The sequence below is a fragment of the Balaenoptera physalus genome, assembly GCF_965194825.1.
Source record: "Balaenoptera physalus genome assembly, chromosome: 1".
NCBI lineage: Eukaryota > Metazoa > Chordata > Mammalia > Artiodactyla > Balaenopteridae > Balaenoptera > Balaenoptera physalus.
The window spans coordinates 121,384,202-121,403,188 of NC_138882.1; the positions used below are offsets into that span (position 1 = coordinate 121,384,202).

The 18,987-nt window shown below is 42.3% G+C and overlaps 1 protein-coding gene across 7 annotated transcripts in view; it reads left to right on the top strand.

Moving 5' to 3' along the window:
* The window catches only part of DDAH1 (dimethylarginine dimethylaminohydrolase 1), a 248,395-nt gene that overhangs the window by 101,069 nt on the left and 128,339 nt on the right, over positions 1 to 18,987 (top strand). The window contains exon 1 of one of the 7 annotated variants that reach the window (XM_082410542.1): positions 4,699 to 5,147. The exons of 5 other annotated variants lie outside the window; for them this stretch is intronic. In XM_082410542.1, the coding sequence (XP_082266668.1) occupies positions 4,845 to 5,147 (303 nt within the window). In that variant the 5' untranslated portion in view covers positions 4,699 to 4,844. Of the gene's footprint in view, positions 1 to 4,698; positions 5,148 to 5,267; positions 5,388 to 18,987 lie in introns of those variants that run through there. One more of the 7 variants, XM_082410548.1, reaches the window with a different exon arrangement.

Sequence of the window (18,987 nt, forward strand, 5' to 3'; positions counted from 1 at the left end):
GCAGACTTATGGTATTTACTTGATCTAGTATTTCTAGTACTTGGGATGGATGAGGACAGTTGAGCCCTCATTCTCTTTAAGGACTCCAACCCCTACCCTCAAACACCCAACCCCAGTGAAAGCAAATCTTGTATTTGCTAAAAATGGAGTAAGAAAGGAGTAAGGCAGGAATGTCTCTTTTAATCCTGAAATAATTGCTATCTAAAATTGACTTCAAATGCAGGTCCAGAGATATTATCAATGGAAAAGAAAAACTGCCTCTGTATCAGTCAGTGTCTAGCTAGGAGAATATAAACAGCTCTAGGTATTTCAAATAGAGGGAATTTAAACAGGGAATTAGTTACAAAGATCTTGAAATGTGTGGAAGAGAAAAAGGAGCAATTTGACCATAAGTCTCACAGTGTAATTCACAATTACATCCCCAGTACCTGGTATGTAGCAAAGGTTCAAAAATGTGTACTGAATCTATGATTACACTTGTGAGTGAGATTTGGTCTATCAACCTAGGAAGGCCATGGGTTCTGCTGGAAAGCATTAAGATACCTATATGACTCTGATAATTCAATGGATGTATGCGGTTTGGCCTTAGGTAGGAAATCATGTTCAAAGCCTTCTGAGCCTGTCAGTGCTATTGTATAGCACAGAGAATTCTATGTTCTGTGATAACCTGTATGAGAAAAGAATCTGAAAAAGAATGAATATAGATATAACTGAATCACTTTGCTGTATACCTGAAACTAACACAACATTGTAAATCAACTATAATCCAATAAAATTAAACAAAAACAAAAAAACAAAGCAAACAAAAAGAACCCAAAAGCTAAAACAAAAAACCCTCAAAACCTGTCAATGAATAATATTTAATGAGCAACTACTAGGTACTAGATACTATCCTAGGCACTTTTCTAAGCACTTTGTATTATTAACTTTAATCTTCCTAATAACCCTATGATAATGGATTCACTGTTTCCAATTTCATAAATTAGGATGAAACGGAGGCAAAGAGCTTTTAAGTAACACAACTAAGATCATACAACAAGAAAATAGCAGAGCCAAGCTTCCACCCACAGAGTTTGGCTTCAGAAGCTACACTCAGACTCCACACCATATGTCTGTCCACTGCTCAAGTGATGAAAGCTTAGCCTACCTTTCTACCTTTATTTTCCATTTCCCCCATTGTACTCTGGGGCATAAACCAGCTAGCTGTTTCCCCAACCTGTTTCCTCTCCTTTCTGGGCTCATAGAAGACTATTTCCCAGCTCTTCCCTTTGGTTACTAAAGCTGTATGTTACTGAGTCCCAGCCAGAGGAAAGTGAGCAGAGGTGATATGTACCACTTCCTGGCCTGGCCCATTAAGCCTCTCACACGTGGTGCTGAATGCTCTGTAACTTTCTTTCAGCTTGAGGAAGGTGAGCATGGTGAACTTGGATGCCATATTTGAAAGTGCTGGAGCCACAAAATGGAAGAAGGCCAGACCCCTGCATGTTACTTGGAGAAGAGTCAGGAACCAATCAAGACGTTCTGTGTTAGCCTTTAAGTGAACAAGAGATAAACGTCTATCAACTTTATTCCACTATATGTGTTGCGGTCATTTTGTTACAGCATCTAGAATTATCTTAACCAATACATACAGGATTTGAACTGATCTGTTGTTGCTTGAACACGCATTTGGCTTTTGCACATACTTTTCCTTAGAATTCTCATTCTATCCTTCCAATTATTCACATCCTAAAAATTATTCAAGGCCTAAACCAAGTCCAGTCACCTTCAAGCAGCTCTCTTCCACTCCCACTAGCCACTGTGATTTCTTTTTCCCTTAACTTCCTATAGCACTTTGTTGATTGTATCTCTCATATGCCCTTAGCATAGCTCTCACTTTGGATGTCTTATTTTCCCAGTAAGCTCTTCAAGGTCAAGGATCATGTTTTAATGCTTCTCGTATGTCTCTGAAGTACATAACATGGTGTTGTGCCTTGAGAATTCTCAATAAATATCTGTAGGGAAAATGAATGTATATATGTATTAGACTTAATAAAGCCCATTTTCCATTTGGGCTTTATTCCATTTCCATTTTCCCAAAAGTGGTCCTTTATCACTCAAGCAGGAAGGCATGTAAGAAGTGATTTACTGGAGTTCGTGTCTTTATTATTCTTTTCACCAATATACACATTCTAACACTTTTGGACAACTGCTTAGAAGAGACAGAAGGCGTGCTTATCAAATTTCAGATGACACAAAACTAGAGGTAATAAATAATGCACAAGATGACAGAATCAAAATGAGGCAAGTTGGAATGAAGATAACATTTAATAGGGATAACTGCAAAATTAGATTAAAAAAAAAAAGTGGCCCAATTTCAGTATGGAAAGATAGGGCTAACACCAATTTATAGGAAAAATCTTTCAGGTTTTAATTGGCTGCTGGGCTGACATGAGCCCAGAGTGGGTACACGGGACTTTGTTTATAATTAGGCTCAGGGCACTTGGTGGCAAAGTATTCAGGCTCTAACAAGGCACAGGCATGAATTAAGTTTGCTAGGTGGAGACCAGCTGGAGGTGGATGAAACCTCAATGTTAGGTAATGGGGGGGAAAAGGCCCATACTTTAGCCTGGGCAAGCTCAGCACATGGGGTAACTTTCACCTGTAGCATTGGTGGGAATCCCCCGCTGAGAACACCATCAAGTGATTTCTGGACACTAATTTGGTGCCAATTTAGTATCAGCATGGGTTCCCTGAGAGTTTTGCCTCAGAAGTAGAACCCAGTAGGTCTCAAAGGTTTGTTATTTTACTTTTGGTCCCACTCCCCAGTGTCAGGGTCAGAGCTGTCCTTCACTTAAGACCCCTCACTTTCAAAGCTGAGAAATGCCATGTCATCTGGGTAAATTTAAGTCACCCTTGAGAGAGGGGAGAGAAGGCAGATCACATCTCCTCTGTTGCTCAGTTGGGACAACTGTTCCAGGATCCTTAGCTAGATCTCTCCTAGAAACCTACATTTCCTAAAAACTGGTATCAGAGTTCTGACAAAAAGGCTGTGGCCTTGACCTTGGCACTGGACCACCAAAAAAGTCAATACAATTTTAGGCAGTGTTAATAGAAGCCTAGTACCTGGAATAAGGGTCCTGCTGTAGTCTGTGCGGGTCAGACCACAGGAAGAATTGTTTCTATTCCAGATACCATGATTTAAAAGGGATACAGGCAAACCACTGTGTATCAAAAGGAAGATGACCAGAATGTTGAAGGGATTTAGAAACCAATCACTAGTTACTTTTTGGTGGTTCAGGATCAAGGCTTGGAGTGGGTCAGGATGGCGGGTGGGATGCGGTGTCAGGTAGCATAGATAGCAGAACTGTCTTCAGATATGTGAATGCTGTCTTGTGAAAGAATACTAGCATGCTAGGTAATGCCAGAAGGCAGAACTGGGACCAGTGGGATTTAAGCCCACAATGAAGACTTTTTAACTGTGATAACTCTTCAAAAGTGGAATACACTTTGCAAGTAAGTGAGGTTTAGAATGTTCAAGTAAAGGTCTGGTCACTGTCATAGATGTTTTAGCTGGAATTCCAGAACATTGAGTGGGAATTTAGATGAGAGGGTTTCTAAGGTCCTGTTCAAATCTAATGTTCTATGATCTAATCAATCTTAAAATTAGAAATATGCTACAGAACGTGAGGAAAGAAGATTATTACCTGAGATTATTTTGGAGTTACTACCTGAAGTGGATCTTCCCCTCATAAAGAGCAGAACCCATGGATTATGTAATCTGCAATGCGTGAGAGAGGAAAAATAGAAGCTTAGTACCATTAAGAAGGGAAAGGAACTCCCTGAGGGGCATGAAAAAAGAAACGTTCAACAAATATCTTGGGAATTCCACGGAGTCTGTACAGGCCTGAGGGAAAGGCAAGGGAGGAGTTTGGAAACCCTCTTTCCCAGTGCCAAAAGCGTTCTGACGCTCCACGTCTGAAACTGCTCAAGGTGAGCGCACATCTATCGTGGAGGAAAGCACACTTGGTCTTTGCCTCCCTACCTCTGCGGGCCCTGTAGGCAAACAGAATCACATTCTTCGTAAGAACGGATTGTCCTTGAAATACTGTGAGTTTCCATGTGTCTATGTCTCTCTATATATGTGTCTCTTGGGCTCCTCCTCTTTCTTTCAGACAGGAAGAAATAACATTCTTTTAATAATCTAGAGTCTCACGTGGGGTGAGGGGTCATCTGCAGAGAAAGTCAAGGTAAGGTGGACTTGGGTTCGAAGACAGATTCTCACGCTAGGAACTGGGGGTGGAGGTGGGGCGTGGTACCGCGTGCTGGGCAACCTGGGAGCAGGAGAGTAGGGAGAGAGGTCAAAGTATCTATCCACAAAGGAATCCCATCCTTTGCTTCCCGACCACCAAGAAGACCCCACAGTCGCTCTGTCCAGAACATAGCCCGCTCTCTAAGTGCGCCTTGGGTCGACGTGAGGTGTGCACCTGCGGCGGAACCCAGATAACGTCAAGTCCGGGTACGGCGCCTTTTGGCCGAGGTCCCCTCACCGGCGCGCACCTCTTGCGCTGCCGGCTTCCTCGGCCGCCGCCTCCGGCCCCACTCCTCGTGCGATGCTCGCCACTACAACTCCCGCCTCGGCTGCCGCAAACCCGAGAGCGCCAAGTGGGCGCGCGGGCTGCGCGCGGGCCGGCGCCCGGAGGTCTGGGCATGCTCAGTCGCGCGGGCAGGGCTCCGGGCGCGAGCCGGGCTCCCGCTGCACCACATTCATCTGCTGCCAAGGGGAGCCGCCGGGCGCTCGCAGGCTCGGCGCGCGCTGCCCGCGGAAGACCCGGCTGCCGCGCCCCCCGCCGCCTCCCCGAGCCATGGCCTCGCTCGGCCATCCCGCCGCCTTCGGCCGGGCCACCCACGTCGTGGTGCGGGGGCTGCCCGAGTCCCTCGGCCAGCACGCGCTGAGGCACACCAAGGGCGACGAGGTGGATTTCGCCCGCGCCGAGCGGCAGCACCAGCTGTACGTGGGCGTGCTGGGCAGTAAGCTGGGGCTGCAGGTGGTGCAGCTGCCGGCCGACGAGAGCCTCCCGGACTGCGTGTTCGTGGAGGACGTGGCCGTGGTGTGCGAGGAGACGGCCCTCATCACCCGCCCCGGGGCGCCGAGCCGGAGGAAGGAGGTAACTAGCCGCCCGGAGACGTGAGGGGCGCGGCCGGGGACGCGCGCCGGGCCCTCCCGCGCCGCGCGAGCCGGACGTGCGGGGGGAATCGCGGAAGTGGCCCCCGGGCTAGTTCAGAACTTCCCATTTGGGGGAGACGGTGTGTGTGCGAGAGAGAGAAGTTCATTGTTCACGCCTCCCGGCGCAGCTTGGATGCCTTCTAGAGGAGCCGACTGAGTGTGGTGGTGCGGACTTGGGCAGGTGGGTGGGGTGGGGAATCCGTCTCACAGGCATTTTTATTTGTAAAGATTAAGAAGCAGCGAAGACAGTGTAACTCTGCTCGTTTCCCAGGGAGGGGGGGCAGGGAGAGGTGCCGTTCCAAGCGGGCGGGCGGAGCCTGGGCGAGGGCTCCGTGGGTCCGGTTGATGACCCTAAACCCCCAAGTCCTGCCAGGAGCTGGGAGCAGGGAGGGCCGGATGAATTAACGGTCGATGCCCGCAGACCTGGGTCGTCCCGAGTTACTTTTCGGTGGTGGAGAGTGAGTCCCGCAAAAAGGGACTGGCAAGTGCTGAGCCAGAAGACTGGCCTGTTGCTGAGCCGTGGTGTCTGGGTTTGAAAAGCGGAACTCGTAGGGTGTTGGGAGTGTGTATGTGTCTGTGTGTTTAATTGGAAATGGTGGTTTCACAAATTCAATAATTTTTATTCTCTATATTTTTAAGTTCATAGCAATTAGAGCTTTTTGTGTTCTCAGAGGATGGTGACTACTTTAATATATTGCAGTTTGTGAAAATGTCTGTGATTGCTTTAAACACAAGGTAGGTTACTGGGGAGAGACAAATAAGAGTGAGATTGGATTTTAAAGTGCCGTCTGGCCTGGGATTCTTCTCATTGCCTGCTAAGAGCCCAGGGTCAAGACTCTTGGTTGCTATTGGCATCAAGTGGCATTGCAAGAAGCTGGTGATTTCTTTCATATCTGGAGGGTTAAGGATTTTCCCTCCCTATTTTTCCTTTATTCGATTCACATTGGAAATGCCTCATAAAGCTTGTAGTTAAAATATGCTTATTCTCCACATGCTTCATTACTTGGCTGCTAGAACTTTGCTTGGTCTGAGAGAATAAGTATATTTGATTTATTTCCCACTAAGATAGTCAGCTTTTTTTTTTTCACCCTGCCTTAGCAGAAAACCAAAAGAGTAACAGGTCTCATTCTCTTAGCTCTTTTATCTCCTTTGCCACCTCTCCATCTTTGAACGTGTGAGATGACCCACTCTATTTTAAACTGATAAGCATGTAACCCCATTTGAATACTTTCTAATGTGTCCTAGGCCATATGACAAAGCTGTGGTTTGTGCTTAAAAGAGTAACATAGATTTTAAAAACCCTTTCAAAATGGTACTCATTTGATGAGGCTGGTCCAATTTCATGTTAAGAGACTGTCATATATTTAATCATCCATTTCATTTTATTGCTATAATAAAACCTTTCAAATTTTGGCCTTCCTGATACTAAAGTGGGCAGTGATCTGTCTCCCCATCAGATTTTGAGGCATACGTTTTAAATGGGTTTCACTCTTCAGGCTGGTTGCCCACTGCCAGAGGCCACATAGTGTAATGGATAAGAACATCAGACTGGATCTAATTCTGTGACCTTAGGGAGTATCTCTTGCCTCAGTTTTCTCACCTGTAAAGTGGACATAATCATACCTATTTCATAGAATTGTGGTAATAATTTATTAATCCATCAGAAATATAGAGGACAGGACATTTCATAAGTGTTGGTCGTTCTTATTCACTTACCAGTGGGTCGTGGAAGATTTACTCCTTGAGCAGTAAGAAGTCTACTTTACACTGATGCAGTTACAGTGACATTTCCCCTTCCAAGGGTGAAGGGGAGTCTTCTTCATGCCTTAGGTTCCAGCCTAATCTGCTCATTAGCACTGCCTCCCAGCTCAAGTTTTCTGCAGGTGTGTGGTCCCTCCCCAAAACACCTTTGCCACTGCACCTGATCTGGGTTCCCAGAGTAATGGGCCTTCCAACCAGAGAGAGGAATGCGGGCAGTCATGTTGGGTGAGGTGCTTCAGAGATTTCTTTGAAATCTCTCACAGTTTGCTGCCTACACTGAAGTTAATAAATTCTTGTTAAATGAATGAACAAAAGAATTAATGTAATGCTAATTAGCTAATACCAGCAAGCTGATAATAATTACTTCAAGGACTTTTTGGATTGTTTTATATATACATATGTATATACATATATGTGACACCTAACTCCCTAACTGAAACTCCACAACAGCTGAGTCATTATATTAAAATTATTAACACTGATCTCCTGTCTTCTCCTTCTGCATTCCATTTTCCACACTGTAGCCAAGCTGGTCTTTCTAAAACTCAGATCTGATCCTGTTCCTCCTCTGATTAAAATTCTAGAGGGGCCTCCACTGAGCTTGATAAACCCATTGAGCTGGGTTCTGCTTTGCCTTTCCAGCTTCAGTTGCATCTCTGACCCCACCTGAGGTGCCTCCCAATTCTTGGCTCAAGCCAGGTTCTTTTTAAAGCTCACCATGCTGTTGCTTTTATGGGTGTACATTCCTCCTTTGCCCAGGACATTCTTCCTCCTTCTTCTCCTGCATTTTACCTGGCTGTTTCTACTCATGCTTCAGTTCTCAGTTTACTCTTACCATTAATATTATTAGCTAATCTTTATTGGGTGCTTGCCATTTGCCAGACATTGTGCCGGATTTATGACATGTGTTTCATTGAATGCTCACATCAACTCTTTGAGCTCATTGCTATCATTATTCCTGTTTAAAAGTTGATGAAACTGAGTCTTAGAGAGATTAAATAAATTGCCCAAGGTTATAGAGTGGAACTAGTGAAACCAAGATTTGAACTCAGATTTGCAGGACTCTAAAGCTCTAGTCCCAACTGTTGTGATATTAGATCTCACCTTCTCAAACATTAGATTGGTTGGCCTTTTATGAGCACCTCTGTACTCCCTGTTATGGTATTTATCATACCATATGGTAATTGCCTGTTTATCTTTCTGTACCCCCCACTATTATGAAAACTGTGAGGGCAGGGATCATGTCTGCGTTGTTCAACATTTTATCCCCTGGGCCTTGAACACAATAATCATGTAGCAAATATATTTTGTTGAACAAATTTGTTCATGATTTTAGGTCAACCTTCGTTCTCCCTCATTATGACATATTTGGTGTTTTGCAAGCATTTCCAATCAGTAGAGTCCCACAAGTTTCATTACAACTATGGGTGATTTATAAGTGTTTTTCTCTCCCTCTCCCTTTCCGTGCCTCTGTCTCTTGTTGTTGTTTTGTTTTTATTAAAATCCTGAGAAGTTTCTTCTTAATCAAAGCATCATGTTATATTTAATTACTTTTCTTCCTTGGAAGAAAGGACTGAGAACCAAACTCAAGAAAGTAACGCTTTTGTGAAAGCTCAGTGTTTGCCATAATGGGGCCAGATTAATAAAGATTAATAAAAGATTAATAAAGATTAATAAAAAGATTAATAAAACATAGACCCTGTCTGCAGCAAGCTTAAGTTTTAGTGAAGAAAACTGCATATAAAGAAAGTCAGCAAATAATATTACTTGTCTAAGAACTTTGTGTCTTCAGGAATATGAATGTCTTAATATGCTTAATATTTTGAAGACAAATAAATTAGCCTTAAGAAACCAATCATATTTTAAATGAATCCAGCTTACATTTTAGAGGGACAAAAAAAAAGTTAACTTCTAAACGTCAAAGTCCAGTAAGCAAATATCTAAAAGCTATGACAGTGTGCGAGGATTGGGTTTTTTAAAAAATAAAAATTTTGTTTCAATTGTACATCTCCGCAGTACCAAATTCAAAAGGTACAAGAGGATACATGGTGAAAGTAAGTCTTGGACTTCCCTGGTGGTGCAGTGGTTAAGAATCCGCCTGCCAATGCAGGGGACATGGGTTCAAGCCCTGGTCCGGGAAGATCCCACATGCTGCGGAGCAACTAAGCTTGTGCGCCACAACTACTGAGCCCGCGAGCCACAACCACTGAAGCCCAAGCGCCTAGAGCCCTGCTCCGCAACAAGAGAAGCCACCACAAGGAGAAGTCTGCACACGCAATGAAGAGTAGCCCCCGCTCGCTGCAACTAGAAAAAGCCCGCGCACAGCAACAAAGACCCAACTCAGCCCTAAATAAATAAATAAATAAATAAATAAATTTATTAAAAAAAAAGAAAGAAAGTCTTGCCCCCCTTACCTCACCCTTGTACCTGACTACCCAGTTCCCTTCCTCAGAGGCAGCTACTAATGCCATTTTCTTGAGTTTTTTTTTTTTTTCCCAGAAAGTTTTTAGTACTTAATAAATGATTAACTGGCAGAGTTTACTCAAGGAAAATTGGGAAATATATCCTGTGCCCTTTCACCTCCCTTTCAGAGCCATTTTATCCTTTCCCAGGTACCCGGTATTAGTATATGGAGTATTCCGTCTAAGAGAAAAGCACACAAACTCATTCTCACAAAGTGATAATGGCTTTAATTATCCTTGCCTGGAGCATTTGCACTGTTAGGGACCTCTTTAGGAAGAAGGCAATATGCTTAGCACAAAGTAATAAATCTCCAAAGTAAAAATAAACATTGAGGGGGGGAAAGGAAGGCATAAACGGAAAAGGTAAGCAATACGTATTTGCATAGTAATTCCCCTTCTATTGGGGCACTTAACTATTTGGACTTACATATTTGGGTCCTGGTTTATTCTTTGGTTAGGAAAAAAGCATAATTATATCGATCCCAGAGGCAAGGTGAGCCTTAAGACCATGTCTGATGACCAGCCAACTTATGTGTGTGAATCCCAAAAGATGGTGTTATTATTAGCTCTATTTAAAAGATAAGGAGACTGAGTCTCTGGTAACCAAGGTTAAGTAACTTGTCCAAAGTCACACACAGCTGATAAGTGGCAGAACTGACCTTCTCATGAAAGTATGAAGGTCTTTTTTGCTTGAAGTGCTTGTTGCCAGTTGTACTTAATCATAATAGATCATTTAATCAGTATAAAACTGCCACCTGAATATCATTTTACACACTAACGATATACAATATAACTTGGATATTAACTAAGTGAATCATTTTACTTCCCTCCTCTCCTAAATGAGAGTAGATTGTTTTCATTTTACTTAAAAAAATAATTCAGGCATTTACATGAGACCCACAAATTGCCCGGGCACACTTTATGCATAATTGTGCCTTATTTACCAGCCTACTGGATGATTGCTTTTTTAAATGCACACGTTTCCTCAAACTTCTGTTTAACTTCAGGTGAGTAAACTGCCCTAAACCATAATTATAAATTACCCTGATTCTCACCAAGCTGGAACGTGAAGGCGCTGGAGGCTCTTCACATGGCGGCAGATTAAACGGTTCTTGATAAATTGTCACCTCCAACTGGTTAGAACAGCTGCTCTCTTTCAGGGTGTTTCTCTTCCGACTCTTCTACATGGCCTTGGCAATAAACGTTTGGAAATTGACGTGTGTCTTGGGAACTGGGATGCATCCCATAATGTAATCTACTCCCATGCAGTTGATCTTGAAAGCCTTGAAAAGAAAGAACATAATGATGAGTAGGGAGTGTCTTCTATTAGATACTATTAGCTGAAAATGAACTTTCTGCAGAGATTCCTAGAATTATTATAAGGCTAAGAAGGCAGGGATGGATCCCTTATAATTCACATATGCTGGGAAATTGCTTTTGCATGTTTTTGAATTCTTATTGAGCTCAGATTTCTTCAAAATTAGGTATCCAGTCCATTAATACAAACCACAACACAGAAAAATCTACTTAAGACTTTTGAAAAGATTTACCTTCTACTGTCTTTGCATCGTAAATAAATTATTCATGAACCTCAATATAAATTTGGAAATGCATGTTTAAGAAATGAGTGATGGTTATTATTTATTTTATGGCATGTGCTGTTTAAATCTGTAACCACTTCAGAAAGCCTAGTTTTCTGACTGAAGATCTGGACACATGGTAGAGTTCATTCCCCTAATCAAGAGGTGCCATAATAAAGGATAAAATAGCTGAAATCTTAATGAGAAAAGGTTTCATTTATATCTTATACAGAACACAGTGCATTGTTCACCCCAGGTAGTAGAAAAATATTTATTTACTGTAATGCAATCCCTGATGTTGTATCAAAATGCTCCCCTGACCTTTGAAGTTGGCTTTCACTGCTGTTCTTAAACTGATATTAGGTATTAAATCTGTCAGAGTCCTCAGGTGCATTTCATAAACAGGCACTTTTCATCCAAATGGACAAGCAAGAGTAATCTCAAACAACAAATCCCATTTAAAAATGTGTGCGTGTAATGCCATCCCAGTTTACTTTGTCATTGTCAAATAATGTAATAATATACATTGTTTTCCTGAAACTGAGTGCTGAGGGGTAGTAGCACGTAGAAAGGAATAAATCACCAGACTTTAGGCTGCTGTTTCTAAATGTCTAGATCATCTAAGCAAGTATGACCAGAGAAATGAGCACAGCAGACTACAAAGATAGAAGTACAAATTAGTATAGGGTTGGTTTAATTTTGCCCAACAAATCAAACCTGAATTAGTTTAACATAGCAAATTAAAGGGAATACAACTTTTAGTCTGCTTTTGTAGCTAGATGGGCTTATGGGATAAGCTGTCATTCTAATGAAGATGAATATATCAGTATTTTGCTTGATTTGAGTATGTGTGAGTAAGTAAATCTTTGACTTCATTAAAAATATGTTTGCTTTGATTCCTTTGTTCTTTTGTTTAAGAAATATTGAAGTTTTCTAATTTGCTTCTAGCAGTGATGATGAGTGCCATGATTGCGTTAAAAATGACTGTTTTTGAAGGTAAAGGCACAATAGTTGCATCACTCATGTAGTATGTTTGTGCCTTCAGCAACTGTCTAGACCCAATGTTTGGTGGTGGGGAGATGTAGGTGAATTAGGTACCACCGTTGCCCATAAGGACCTCACAGTCCAGCTAGGAAGGCAGACCAGTGGCAGACACTTGCAGAACAAGAGGACAGGGTTTTATGACAGAGCTCTGTCTGGTGCTATGGAACCTCCAGGGGGTGGGTCTGACCCATACCAGGACTTCTCAGAAGAAGTAATAATTGAGTTAGAAGTAACCAGGGGAAGGCAGAGAGGGGCAGCCTTCAGAGATTAGAGGGCACTGTGAGATAGGATGAGGGTGATGGTACAGTGAAAATTAATTTCACTCATGTTGGGAAGGATGCAGGATTGAGAAAAGCCCGCCTGTGCCCCCCTGATCTCTGAGAATTCAGTTCCTAGTTCCAAGTTCACCAGGAGAACCACATCCTTAACCACGTTTCCTGGTTGGGGCCCAGAGGGAATTGGCTGCCTGGCACAATCCATTTTTAACTGTACTCCCATCTTTTCTCCTACCACGTGCTCCATCAAGGTCTGGCATTCCTTCCAGGATTCCTGAATAGCACAGTTTGGGAATGATATAGTCTGCCCTGGAGTGGACTGAAGTCCACTCCAAATCTGAGATTCATTTCTTGAGGTTGCTAGAATGTCATTTGGCTGGGTAGTAATTTTTCCCCTTTGGCCCAAAATGTGAACATTAGGGTGTGTCAAGCAAACCTGGCATCTGCCATGTATAGGTATATAATATTATCCATGTCAGTGGCAGGTAAGAGAAAACTCTTTCCTGTTTGCTGTTGACATGTGTTTTTATTCACAAATCTTTCCATCTTGGCAGTAGACACCATTGAGTCTCACATTAATATAAATCAAGTGCAGCTGAAACTGAGCATGCATTTATAATCATAGGCTGAATTTTGTACAAGCTACAGAAGGCAGCACGGTTGGGATACAGCACTATTCTAGATATTAGGAGATACTGGTTTTTATTTTTGCAGTGATAATAAGATCTAATATTCTTTCCAGCTTGGAAATGCTATACTTTCCTTTTGGAACTCAGAGTGTGTTAAGGTGGAAAGTGGAGGGTGGGAAAGTGATAGGGAGATGGGGACATTATAATAATTTACATTTGTGAGATGGGATTGGGGTTTGATGAATAAAAAAATACTGGATTTTATTCAACCCAAGGCATTATACTTGTTCTACTTAATTAACCAATCATTTAAACTCACGCCTTGCTAATGATAACCCATTATGAGATGAAGTTGAATTTGCTAATAACTCTACTTCAAAACCTCTGCTTACTCCGCCATTTATATAGCACATTTGATAAGAAATTTTTCCCATAGAAAATGTTAAATAAAGGCCATTGAAAGAGCATAAGATTCCTAGACCCACATGATTTCTCCCATCACACATCACTGTCATCAGTGTCTACCAGCGGATGTTTCTGTGGTGAGTGTGAATCAATGGCCCAAAGAAATGGAGAGAAGTGGATACAAGATATGTGCTGTGAGTTGTAACTAAAAGTCTTGACGTGCCCATAGCACTTTTCTTATAAACCCTCCATACGTGTGTACTGATTTCCATCTTGTGCTGAAATTTGAGTTTGTTTCCCAGATTTTGGCTTTTGTCTTCCAAAAAATGCACACAGTTGTTCTTCTGAGTAAACACACAAAAGTAAAAGATACTCATTTAAATGTAGCCTTTCTATAGTAAGCTGTGTACAAATTAAGACTGTGACACAGTAAGATATTGATGTAATTATTTTTTTAAACTTGGAGATATGCTTGTGGCAAACTTAGACATTTTTAGCCTGAAATGATTCAAAAAATTGAAGTTAGTTAAATAATCTTGGTGCAGTTACAAGATAAAAATAGAAGAAAAATACATCCATTTTATTCTTTGAATTTTTTTTGAATCATAAGGGAACTTTCATTTTACAAGGAAAGAGTAATGTAACTAAAGCTTGGCTTTGGGTCATATTTTAGGACATTTGTGATATAGACATATTTTCCAATTCAAGAGTTTTATGTGGAGAAGTTAAAATCTAGTGCTTTATTTTGAGGTACTCAAATCATTTTTGCTCTTGCTTTTGGTATTCTCCTAACTTTCTGTGTGCCATCTTAGTCCTTTATCAAGGGTCCTGGTTTTCTGGCTCCCCTTTCTCTGAAAGATGCACTGTTGAGAGAGAGAGGGGCCCTAGTCAAAAAGGGGACTGATTTCTTCACTTTTTTCTGCTGCTCTCAAACTAAACATCTCTAAAGCTTTAGGCCTCCCCTAATCTCCAAGCTTCCCCAAGCCACCCCAAATATATAAGCAGTTTAACTTGGAATAGAGCACAGCTTCAAGACAAGGCTTTTAGTACAGAGTGTGTGTGTGTGTGTGTGTGTGTGTGTGTATCTTCAAATTGCTGCTCTCCACCCACTATCATGGGGTCATGAAATCAATTTAGTGAGTCATGTCTAGGTCTTTTATTTTTACTGTAATAGAATCAATAGAAAATGTCAAGAGTACATGACAACATAGGGTCAGTATTTTTTCATGAAACCTTTCACTTTATACATTTGTGTTTGTATTAATTAGGAATATAAAATATGTTTCTTACTCTGAGTCATGGTAAGAAAAAAGTATAAAAACCCACTGTATCTCCTTTCAACCAGACTGCACCACTCAGCCTTTTGTAGAAATTCTAGAGGGCCATGCCTATTGGCCCCAGGGTTCTCAGAATCGTGGCCTAAATCCCACATGCTTCTCTGTGCATATCAGAGCGTACTGATTTCCACTTGCTTGGGTTGACTCCTCACAGTGATGATGTCCTGGCTGTTTGGATCCCTATCCATCCAACACCAACAGCAAAAAGCATAATTGGGGAACATGAGGAGGAAGAAGACTGTCAACTTGACTATTTGCTGGGAGCTGATTCTACTTCCCCTTCTCTGGTGACATTCTAAACCAGCTAAGGGATAGTTATATTGACCAAGACGGGAAAGCATAGTTTCCATCTGAACTTGCATCTTTTTCATTTTTTGGAGAATAGATTTGGTGGCAGCAGTAGACCCTGATCCCCTTGCATCAGGAGGGGTTCTGCTCCTGCATCTTCCCACCTGCAACCCCCAGGTGGAAGCTGAGATCTGCACGGGTGCCAGGAGACGTCAGGGACCAATGTCCGGATCTGTCCTCTTGGAATGAGGACAGAAACTCAGAACACTTTTTTGTTGTTGTTGCTCAAAGAACCCCAGAATGTGTCCAAACACAGAAGGTGCTAAAACAATTATAATGTTCAAGTCATTCTCAGACCACTTCCTAAAAGGCCTAGAAGGGACCTTGAAAATCACTGCTTTCATCATTTTTTTCACACATCTGTGACACTAAATGGGTGTAAATCCAACCTTTATGGAAGAATGCCCGAAGGAAATTTAGTTTTCTTCCCCAAGTAACTCATCTGGGGAGTTGGTGATGGTGTCCATTAAATAGGAGACATCTGGATGGATGTATAGGTTGCAGTTCATTCTGAGAAAGTGTATTTGACTGGTGAGTAATGAGCTAGTCTGTGACTACAGGGAAACAGAGCATCAGTTTTTCAGTGGTAACCCCCTTTGCTGAGCAGCCTATTACTAAGAGTGGAGTGTGCTCCCCCACACATGCTCTTTTGTCCCCCCCCACCCCCAAAAGGAGTGCTTTAAAGATTTTGATAAGAGACATTAATGATAGAGGCAAACAGTGTGTGGCTATGACTGGAGAAATCGTGTGTTTGTAGGGAAAGGGCTTAGAAATGCGCGTCTTGGAGCTGTAGTTACATGAGAAAAAATGGGTAGTGCGATTGTCATGTTTGTGTCTGCATTTTTCTTTGTGAGCACTCAACTGGACAGCTGAAGCCTCTGAGTGGTTTGCAAGAAAACTGAGGATTAATATTGCTTCTAAACTGGACCCCGGAGAGAAGCTTCTTGGTGAGGGGGAGGAATGATAGGGATTTAAGTTAGGACATTTTCTTGAAAGTAAATGCAGGAAAACGTACACGATGTGAGGCCCACTGGCCTCAATGCGGCTGAGGGCTCAATTATGATTTGATACACGCTCCCTGAAACACTCGCCTGCCCTGAGGTCAGCCTAATGACTGGAAATTCCGCAAACGTAACAGCTACTGTCCATTGGCCTGTTTAAAACACACACACAAACACGTGTGCGCACACACACACACACACACACGTTCTGAATCAGGTTTGGATAAAATCAGTTTTCTAACAGCGCCTTCCTTGTAAATAATGCTTCGTAGTAATGTGGGTCATCAAAAATGATTAGAGGGAATCTTGAGTCACATTATTTTGGTGGACCACTAGCCAGGAGAGCTGTTTTTTAAATGAATTCTACTTTTTCTCTGGGCTCTTTCAGTCTATGATCACCTCTATGTTGCCCTCCTTTCTTCTTGGTTTTACCCTTTTCTGGAGCTGGCAATGGAGGAGAAAGAGCGTGTGCAGTTCCTGGAGCTTCCCCACCCTTCTTTACCCCCCTCTGGTTGGGGAGCTCCTGCAGCACCATGGATTTGTCCTCATATTCTGGGTCTGGCTAGTGATTGTCAAAGTACAAGTTTCAACTCATAAGCGGATCATAAAGTCAACCTAGTGCATCACTCCACTTTTTGTTTGTTTTTTATAATGAACTGGAATCAATATTTCTGATAGAAATATCAGAGTGTGTGCATAAGACAGCCATGTATTGTTTCATGTAACTTTTGTCTTCTTTATTCACGTAGACACATATACATGTTCCTTTGTTTGCTGTGGATCCCAATGGAAAGTGTATTTCCATGACTGTGGGTCATTGGCATCGAAATCTACTTATCTAGCAGACCAACATGAAACGTAAACACTATCATTTTAGTTTTTGTTGACATTCTTCGCTGTTTGCAGCAACAATAGAATTTTGGTGTGTGTCAAAGGCACTTGACTTTCATCGAGCAAATGGGTAGCTTGATCTCAGGCACTCCTTTCATTACCTAATAGGAAGGTAAGGCCACTCATCTAAATGCAGCAAAGTGCTTGAGATGGAGAGGAAGAGAAGAAAAGCAAACTGGAAAGGTAGTGAAAAAATAGTTGGAAAGTCTTGGGCTTTTCTCAGTGAATAAGCATTTTCAGATATCAAGGATTCCCTCACATAAATGCTATAGAGTATTTCTGTACACTTAGAAGTGATATGTTCATTTGTAAAACAAAATATGATGTTATGCTGTTACAGCCCAGGACGGCAGGTGTTCAGAAAGCACACCTCTTACTAAAAGGGCCACATTAGAGCCCTGTGCACTTTCATGTTTTGTGGACTCCAGCCTCGTTTCCACTGATCCTACTCTCCCCTGCTCCCCACTGATATGTCCACTTGCATCTTCAGCTTGCTCCACTCCCCAAATCCATCATCGCTTGAGGTGCCTAATTGTCTCAGGCACTTCAGTCATCATCCCGGCGTGCTCACCGGTCACACAGAGCCCAGTGTGTAGAGACACATGCCTGTTTTTAAACTGACTCAAGAGGCAGACTGACTCCTGTGACATTCCTTGAGCTGTGCTTTCTCCTTTCCATTTGCCCTTAGAAGGGGTGGAAGAGGACAGCTGTGAATTCAAACTGTGGTTCTCCTGCTTATTAGCTGTGTGGCCTTGAGCAAGTTGAGCTTCAGTTTCATCATTTGTGAAAACTGGAGTAGTTTTGATGACCCTATAACTTTGTTATGATGATTAGATCCATTTACATGTTAAAGTGTCTAGCAGTACCATGGAAGAGTAGCTCTTCCATCAGTGATCAGTCCCTCCTCTTTCCGTGGTTATCCGCTTTCTGTCTTTCTAGAGAGCAGTCATTCAAGTCCCTAAGGATTGAGGCTGTGCTTTTCTCTTGCTACTTTCTCTCCCTGGAAATTGGAGACCTCTGTCCCTTTGGCTGTGGGCTTGCTGCCTGGGGCCTGCCCAGACGAGACTCTGCCTAGAGTTGGGATTCACGGCTCTTGTATTTTGGTCTCCTGTGCTGACTCCACCTGAAACCTGTCAGGGGGTTGGAAAAGCCATTAGAAATATCCACTTGAGCCTCAGTGGGGGGCTGGGCCAGTCCCCCAAAGCCGGTGCCACCAAAAAAGGCAGGTGTAACGTGGGCCCTGGCTTTCTCTCCACCCCATTTTTTTAGGAGTAAGTCATCATATTCAACTGAATCAAAATATACTACCCTTTCTATAATTCCTCTTCATCCTTCTGATCTTCTGAGTAAATGAGTAGTTAGAGAATCTCTACCTTTAAGCTTACCATTTGAACTGGTTGTGTATGGGTGTTTAGATTTGAATTCACATTTCCAACTCCTTTACACATTTAATAGTTTTTCTATTTTTAAGAACTTTTAAATTCTTCTTACATTGCAAGGTGAAATTCCACCTGGAGTTGAGTCTTGGTTCCACTTCTCAGTTACATCATCTTGGGCAATTCACAAGTTTCAGTTTCCAGTAAAATATCTTTTTGCCTGTCTCCCAAGGATGTTGAAGATCAAAGTGTTCTGAATACTGTGATGCCCTCTACAAATGTGATTCCACTGGTAACACTGCTATGATGAGTGATAGATTTTATCTAATGGTAGTAGTAACATTATTATTTAGGAACTGGAGATGACCCGCTTATTCTTCATGATGTCTGTGACTGAATAGATTTGACCAATATCGCTATGACCACTAAGCTCTGATAACCCTTTGAGAGGGGCAATGATAAAAAGAGGCTACCCTCAGCAAGCTCCAGGCAACTCTAAAGATCAACTACTTGTTAGCAAGGTCAACTTGGGCAAATAACATTTGGGCACAGTTTTGTCATCTGTCCAAAAGAGTACATGACTTTTGTTCAACAAGCAATTACTGTTGTTGAGTGCCTGCTGTATGTAAAACTGAAAAAGTAAACAAATATGACGCCTGCCCCGATGGAACC